General features: G+C 41.1%; 1 protein-coding gene across 3 annotated transcripts in view; it reads right to left on the reverse strand.

The window, feature by feature from the left end:
* GOLGA4 (golgin A4) overlaps positions 1 to 8,992 on the reverse strand; it is a gene marked incomplete at its 5' end in the record, with an annotated part of 103,425 nt that overhangs the window by 32,655 nt on the left and 61,778 nt on the right. For all 3 annotated transcript variants that reach the window (XM_084618165.1, XM_084618164.1, XM_084618163.1), the window contains 2 exons: positions 6,042 to 6,172; positions 8,717 to 8,838. In XM_084618165.1, the coding sequence (XP_084474291.1) occupies positions 6,042 to 6,172; positions 8,717 to 8,838 (253 nt within the window). The remainder of the gene's footprint in view (positions 1 to 6,041; positions 6,173 to 8,716; positions 8,839 to 8,992) is intronic.

An 8,992-nucleotide genomic window follows, 5' to 3' on the forward strand; every position in this document is an offset into this window, starting at 1 on the left:
CACTGGGGATTTTTAAGAACAGGTTAGACAAACACCTGTCAAGAATGGTCTAGATAATACTTAGTACTGCCATAAGTGCAGGGGACTGGACTAGATGACCTCTTGAGGTCCCTTCCAGTCCTATGATTGGCTGGGAACTGCAGCCAATGGGAGCTGAGGGGGCAGCAGCGGGCAGAGCTGCTTAGCTGCTGCTTAACCGTGTTTTGACCATGGAGCAGCCAGGACAGGTCACCACTTGCGGTGAGCCGCCTGAAGTGAGTACCTCTCCCCATCCAGCACGCCCTCCCACATCGCAATCCGCTGTCCCGAGTCCCCTCCCGCACCTAAACTCCCTCCCAGAACCCGTGCCTCAACCCCCAGTTCCACACCCAAACTCCCTCCCTCTTAGTTAACCAGCATTTTTCACTTACTGGCTTACATTCCCCCAACATGTCAGATAAAACAGATTTTACTGTACTTATGTTAATCTATCTGTTCCACCGTGCACTTAGGTGTGACGCTCAGAGTACCTTTCCCAGGCCTGAACAAGAGCTCTGTGTGGCTTGAAAGCTTGTCTCTCTCACCAACAGAAGTTGGTCCAATAAAAGATATGACCTCACCCACCCTGTCACACACAACAAAAGCATTTTCTTTTTTTTTGGTAGCAGCATTGTGAACAGAATGCAGTGGGGCACGGTGACAAACTGGAAGCCAGAGAGAGACAGGTTACAGTAATCTAGACCAGAGATAACCAAGGAATGGACTAAGCATTAGCTGCAGAGATGGAAAGGAAAGAATATATTTTAGAGAGGTTACCAACAAACAAAAAAACAATAACAATGGACAGGATCTGGCAACAGTTTGTATACGGGAGAAAAATGAGAGCAAATCTTCAATGATAACAATTTACCAAGACTAAACTCTAGGCAAGATTGCAAATCATAAACTGTGATGTACACTTTGTGGTTATGTCTCTGTATGCCAGTAAATAAATTTTGCCCCAGCCCTGCACCCTCCATTTTTTCCCTCACACTCCAAAGCAACTTGTCTTCTCTGATGAGAGGAGCATCTCCATATTTAAAGCAATTAACAGTATGGCAATGGAAAGTGCAGAGTTGCGCCAAGCAGCATACAACTGGGAGCAAAGGCAAGAAAAAAAACGGTCTTAGGGTCAGAGAAATTGTATGGCTGAAAGAAACTGAGGTTGAAGTGGAGTGATGGTGGCTCTTTCGAATGGCTAAACGTTTTTAAAGTATCTCTGCTCTTTCAACAAGAGATAAAATAGAGCACACTGGGGCTATCTTAATTCTAAAATTAAGCTAGCAGCAGTGATCAGAAATTTCTGGAAGGGAAAAGAAGATGCTGCAAATATTTAAGCCTATTTTATTTAATAAAGGGCAACGATCAAGTTTACAGCTCCAATTTTATCTACTCTCACATAGCTATAATCTCTGGGGTCTGTGCACCAGACTTAAAAAACAAAAAACAACCACCCCCCACCCTCCCGTCCCCCCAAAAAATACCGATATAAACTAGCCTTCTGCTGCTGAAAGTTATAAAACACACATCTCACTGAATAGCTACTGCTTATGCATACGCTTACAATATTTTTTCCTCAGTACTGCCTAATAACACAGCAGAGGTAGAACAAAGTCAATGCCGCACCCTCCAACTCTGAGCTGTGCTTTTACTGATTAATCTCAACTCACTGGATTCACCATAGATCCAGCTACATTAACTGATATAGTCTTTGTTTCATACTGAATTTGTATTCATACAAACAGTACATGAAGCAATACTAAGGGTCCTGAAGCCAAATTTACAGAAAACATACTACACCACATCTTAATAAACTCTGAAAAATTGGCTGGAATAGTATACCTGTAAATTATGAAATTGTATCCATCCCCAGCTGTACCTAATAAAGTAGCATTGAAGAGATGCTAAAGCTGGAGCTTCTTTGGCAACAGACTGAGCATTTGTCTTCAGAGGGAAACTGACCAGCACAGCTAAAGTGGAATAATGTATTCAGCTATACCTGTCCCAGTATAACTCCCCCATGCGGACACTATTCCAGAATAAAAACGATTTTATTCCAGAAAAATTAACGGAGTAATTATTCCAGAATAAAGTCACTTTTATTCCACAATAGATAGCGTCCACACAGGAGAGTTAAACGAGAATAGCTATAATGGAATAATTATTCTACAACAGCTGGTCAGTTTCCACATGTAGACAAACCAAAGAAGAGTGGAGGACAAAGGTACACAATGAGGAAGAGTGAAAAAAGATGAGGGATAAGCAATGCAGAAGAAAATGGAGGACTAGAGCAGGGATGTGGGCCTCAGACCCCTGTAGAATATCACGTAACGAAATGAAGATAGCATTATTTCCTCATATTCAGTCAATCAATGGCATTTTCCCTGTACAATATAGTTTAGGGAGTATTTTATGACACGGTAGGTTTTAAGAACATCTACTTCACAAAACTCGGCTTAAAACTCCAATGTTGTGCCTCCCCCCCAGTTCTTGGTTGACCAACGGCTAAGAAAATCCTGACCAAATCTGCTGCAGAGAAAGCAGCAGGAAGTTGGCACTGCAATTTAGCTTTGTCTCTGGCGTCTCCTCAAATGTCTTGGAGTTCCAAACCTTTGGGCCCAGTCAGTACTACCGAGAGGGGGACTTTGGTTCTAATGCATGCCACAGCACCTGCACTATAGTCTCACCGTTCTGTAGAGCACTGGCTGTACTTTGGCAATATATAAACCAAATTCTATTCTGATTTCATAATGATGAAATATGAAGATATCAATAAAATTGTAATTTCCCAAATCTTAACCACAAAGCCTGCACTGCATGCACATGGGGGGAATTATGACAAATGAAAGATTACACACTTTAAACGAGATCCTTCATTTTTAACTCATACATAAATCTAGATTAACCTAACTCTAGTGCAACATTCAATTTTTCCTCTAATGAGATATTTTAGTTTGTGTTTTGAAGATCACAGAACACAAATTATAGATTACCATTGACTTGTAAATCCTCTCAATTGGGCGACTTTCATAAACCCTTTATCACACAGTATTTCTCATTAAAGATAAGGAGACACCTGATAAAAATGCCAGAATAAAAAGTAAATAAAATCATATAAAGTTTAGTAGACTGATCTATTTCTTTGTCTTCTATAATGTCCAGATGTCAAATTACAATCTTTACTGAGATTACTAAATTTCTCTAACTAGTTTTAAAAAGGTAATCACAGATTTATATAGGCAGAAGCACCCATAATAGTTTTACAGTATATAGTTCATAAGCAGTAAACAATATAACTTATTTAGTCTTTATACCATAACATGTATAGCTGTTAAAGAACACTGCACATTTTTATACTGCAAGAAACTTGATATGAAATTTGTTGCTCAAACCATAAAGGGGTACTTGAAGGGGCAATAATGGATAGCCATTTTCTCCCTATTAAAGTTAATGTTGATAGCTATATTTCCTATTCCGAGAAGAGATCTTAAGAGTCGACACATTCCCCACCTAATATTTTGCTGAGCTATGATTGCTTTTTAAAAAGTAATCTAAGAAGCAAGATAGCAAACACTTTATTACTTGCTTCTAATAAAGTAATGGAAGCTAACTTCACAGTGCTAAATACAACAAAACCATGCTGCCTGGAAGTGAGGGTGTTAAGATCTGGAACATGTAGAGACAAACAGTTTTCTGTAATTTTCTCTAACATCTGCTCTGTTGTATACACTAGAGGTACTCATCATTACTTATCAGACTATAAAATTCATGAAAAAGAAGAGATGGGTATGTAAAATTCATGTTTGCAGTGTTGTAGCCGTGTTGGTCCCAGAATATTAGAGAGACAAGATGGGAGAGTTACTATCTTTTACTGGACCAACTTCGGTTGGTGAAAGAGACAAGCTTTCGAGCTACACAAAGCTCTTCATATATTTCATTTATTTCAATTGCACAGCAATCAAAATAGTGTAAATACCAAAACATGATAGGAACAAGGCATATCAGAAACCTGAAATTTTAACAAAAGGAATTTTAAAAACATTGAGGAAGCTCTACGCAGACTTTGAAAGGTAGAGCCCTAGTCACAAAAAGTTATACAAAAACTTAGGGTTAGAAGGGACTGCAAGGGTCATCTAGTCTAACCCCCTGACAAGATGCAGGATTTGTTGTGTCTAAACCATACAAGAGAGTAGATGAAAAAAAAAGGTGGGAATACGCCCAAAACACAGAAATTAGAATTATGACACAAAGGGGTTAACTTTATTGTTATAAATTAGGAAATTAAATCAGGGAAAGTGATTCTGGGCCAAATTCTACCCTGCCTTACACACTTGGCCCATCCACTGAACTCTTCAGGATGTATGAGGTATAAAACCAGAATACGGTCTTCTGCCCTTAGATTCCTTTCTATTTTTAAAATAGAACATAGCCCTCTTAACTTTGTCTGATATGCAGTCCTTCACATTGGTCACTGAAGGAACACTGAAGGGACAAAACCATTTACTTTTTTTAATTGCTACTATGCAACCAACACCATCTTTGATTATTAAACTTGAATCCTTTTAAAACCTCAGGCTACTTCATGCTATTTGTTTACTTTCTGCATTTCATTTTGGAAACTGCTCTTACATTCAGATGCGTGTGCAGATCTTTACATCTAAAAAGTGTAGGCCTGGCTTGACATGAATAAGTAAACACAGGTAGGCCTCATTTTTTGGATGACAGGATTAGAGAGGGGACTAGATCAGCAGGCTGAAAACAGAAAGTTTGTGCCAAGATAAGTAAATAGGTCACTAAGCTAAAAGACAATGTCTGAGCTCGCTAAGATAAGGGTGTGTGGGGGAGGGGGGGTGGACACGGGACACACCGAGGGAACCATTTACTAAGTCCAAGAACACAGACAGCAGTGGACAGAGTATGTTGTACAGGGATTGGTTCCTGTAAAATAACCAAACCAGTCTCAAAACAAGTAATGCAATGTATAGTGAATGTGAGTGTGATGTGTATATAAACTAAGGGGATTTCTGTGTAGCCTTGGATGTGTATTATGTCTGGTACCCACCTACTATGCTTGAGCCTGTTCATCTCAAAAGTAGGTTGATTGTATACCAATAAAGAAACCTCAGTGACAAGTTTGGAGTTGAGCTGAGTGGATAAGGTCTTGGAGGCTATTGAGTGGATAAGCTGTCAGAAACCACCCCAACACTAAGCAGAGCCCTGATTAACTTACTTGGGCTCCGGATTTTATGGACTTCGCTGCCGGATCAAGATCTCAGTTGAGCACTAAAAGCAAACTAGCCTTATTTGTGTGTATAGCCAGCTTCATTTTGGGATTCTCTCGGACTAGCAAAATGCAGAAGCATTTTAAGTGCAAACACTGCAGGGCAGAGGTGGCCAACCTGTGGCTTTGGAGCCACATGCGGCTCTTCAGAAGTGAATATGCGGCTCCTTGTCTAGGCACCGACTCTGGGGCTGGAGCTACAGGCGCCAACTTTCCAGTGTGCCGGGGGGTGTCACTGCTCAACCCTGGCTCTGCCACAGGCCCTGCCCCCACCCACCCCTTCCCGCCCCCTCCCCTGAGCCTGCCGTGCCCTCGCTCCTCTCTCCTCCGCCCCCAGAGCCTCCTGCACGCCACGAAACAGCTGATCAGGAGGTGAGGGGAAGGAGGGGGAAGGCGCTGATCAGTGGGGCTGCCGGTGGGTCAGAGGCGCTGGGAGTGGAGGAGAGTGGGGAGCTGATGGGGGTCCGCTGATGTATTAATGTGGCTCTTTGGCAATGTACATTGGTAAATTCTGGCTCCTTCTCAGGCTCAGGTTGACCACCCCTGCTGCAGGGGAATATTTAGATCTAAACAAAAAAATTTAATCTGAATTATTAAACCCATAAGAAGCATTTATATAATAATGTGTTTTTAAAAATCTCCTATAAAGATTAAAATTTTTGCCTAAAAGAACCCATTGGGAAGTTTAAAAAACAGAATTATACTGAAATGTAGTGAATCACATCACTCTCAAGAAAGATACCTCAAGGATTTCTTCATACTTTTTTACAGTTCTTTTTAGATCGTCATCTTTTTCAGCAATTTTTCTATGCAACTGTGTTGTCTCTGCATGATGGGTTTCTATCAGTTCAGTTTCCACATCCTGGGCTTTACCTGTTTTTTAAAAAAGTCAAGAAATATCACAACTGAGTAGGTAGCTATATTTTAACAAATAAAAAACAACATCACATTATGACCAAGATTAAAAAGTAAGATTTGAAGTCACTTCTGTAAAGGTGTATGAGAAGGAAAAAAATCTTTCAAGAGGCAAAAATCAAGGAAGTCAAACAATTCATGCTATATATGGTCTAAAAGTAGGGTGTCTCTTTTTTCCAGCCTGAGTGCCGAACAGATTTCAAGAAGGTGAAAGGTCATAATACTTAGCAGCAGATTCAATGCTACTATACTATGTAGGTTTTTATACCATACACATGATCATAGTAACTGAGTGTCATCCAGCTGTGCATTAAGCAACGTGACTATCTGTTGCATGTTTGTTCTCTCATCCTTGGAGTGTCTTTGTTTTGATAAGGGATTTTTTTTTTAAAATATACATGTATTTATGTTAGAGACGGCAAAGTCAAAGAAGTGTGCTTTGCATTTGAATCAAAAGGCAGCGAGGTTTGTGATGGTCCTCAGGAAGTTCATTCCACAGTCCAGGACTGGCCCCGAGAAAGTTGTCTCACAAAGATGAAATTTACCTTTGTTGAAGAGTTCCTCTGTTCCAGGGAATGAAGTTGTTGACATGCTCTTTATCTCAGGGCTTTAGGTGGTCTTAAAGCTATCCTGGACCTAGGCCATGGAGAGCCTTGAAGATAAGGACTGAGACCTTGAACTTGACTTGATATTCTATGTGAAGTCAGCATATAGAGCAGAGGATAGGTTTGTTGTGCTCGCAGCAGCCTGTATTGCTGAGAAGCACTGCAGTATTATGTACTAGTTGGGAGTTTCCTAAGCACAGCAGTCTTTGTGCCCAGGTATATCTGATTGTTCTAGTCCAGCCAAGAGGTGATGAAGGCAAGAATAAGTGAGGCCAGGTCTTTATCCACCAGGATGGAACAGATTTTCCTAGCCAACCAGAGACGGTCAAAAGTGTTACCCCGAATGTTGCTATACAAGACCTTACCATCAGGAAAGAATCCAGAAGCATTCCTAAACTAAAGACTTGGTTGACCAATTTTGAGTGTGTACCTTCAACCAAAGGAGACTGCACCATAGCTGCAAACTCTTCAAAATACTTTCCTCTGCCCACCGCCTCACTGATGTCTTGCTTGTTCAGCCAGTTGTTCTATATTCATGAGCTATCTTGTCCGAACACTGGATTATCTCGGTGGTACTGGAGAAGAATCAGCAGAGCTGCATGACTCACCTACCTCGTGCTGGCATTTGAGTCCATTTTGTAAGACCAGTTCAACTTGTGGGTGCATGTAAATGTTGAAAAGAACTAGAGACACAACTGATCCCTCTGAGACTCCACAAGTGAATGGTCTAGTGGAGGTGGAGTTTCCCATCACTACTCATTGGGTGTCTCCCTCTAGGGATACACCCAACCATTTTAGCATATTACCCTGGACCCTTGTCACCTCTCTTGGATAGGACACCAGTATCTCACTGAAGTGCTGAATGCTAGAGAGAGGTACAAGAGGATAAGAACAGATGTCTAACCTCTATCCATTGACAGGAGATCATCCATGAGTGCCCCTGTAGCAGTTTTAGTTCCATGTCTTGGCCTGAATCTAGAGCCCTATTCTGCCAGGATGAGGGAGCAGAAAACATCTGCAATTCCCTGTCTCAATTCCCCAGGTACAGGGGCATCTCTAGCAAGCACAGAGCCAAAATAACCAATTCCTATGCCTCCCCATTCCCCTCACAGTTTTAGGCACAGGGGCAGGCAAAGTGTAGATGAAGAAGCATGTTGTGCTTCAGCTATTCCCAGCTGACATATGATCCTTTTGGGACCATTTTCAGCTGGCACAAGTTAGACTGACTCTCAGGGCTAAAAGCTGCAGGGTGCAGCTCAGGGAATGTATTTCCAATTCATAATCAAATATACATTTTCTTAAACAATTGCCATCAAAGACTACAGTCAGACACCCTTGTCTAATGCTTGTTATAAGTGTGTTGTGCTGAAAACACAAATTTTAAAATGCAAACTCACCAACCAAATACATTTACTGTACTTTGACTTTCCTCTCATGTAACAGGTTACAAATCATCTCACGTACCTACAATTTACCTGTAGACATTCCTAAAAAGTTAGGTGTCTTACACAAGTCAGGTGTCTTACACACTGGCAGGTGCAGAAATCCACAGCAACAGCTAGGGAACCCAGTCTCTGGGTATAAGAAAGAACAGATGCAAAAGTACAAAGTTTCCAGTGTGCATCTTACAAGCTTTACAATTGCTCCCTAGGCAAGAATAATATTCCCTACTGCGGAAGAAGTTTTTTTTCCCCTGACCTGGTTTTCCTGACCTGGTAGCCCTCTAGGCAGAGCTAACTTCATACAACAATGGCTACTACCCAGATCTGTGACTCTTCCTCCTCTATGATACCCATATGAAACTGACCCCACAAAAGTTAACCTGAAATTGACAAATGTATTTGTAACAGACAACAAAACAACAAATCCATACAGATTACAACAACATTTCACTTACTGATAGTTTCACGTACAGCTGTTTCCAATTCCCTCTCCTTTTGAGCCAGCTGAGTATTAAACTCCCTCATCAACTGCTTTAAGGTGGAGTTGTGCTTTAGTTCATTATCTTCCTGTTCAATTCTGTACAACAGAACAAAAATAGTCAAGAAATTCATTACTGATCTGAAGCGTATGAAGGAAAGACCAAAGGTAGTTTAGTAGTCTCTCCAAGACTCTTACTTAAGCATGGTTTTGCATCGAGGGGAAGGTTGGCTCTGGGATTAATTCCCTGGGG

This window comes from Lepidochelys olivacea (assembly GCF_965140295.1).
Source record: "Lepidochelys olivacea isolate rLepOli2 genome assembly, chromosome: 2".
Lineage (NCBI taxonomy): Eukaryota > Metazoa > Chordata > Testudines > Cheloniidae > Lepidochelys > Lepidochelys olivacea.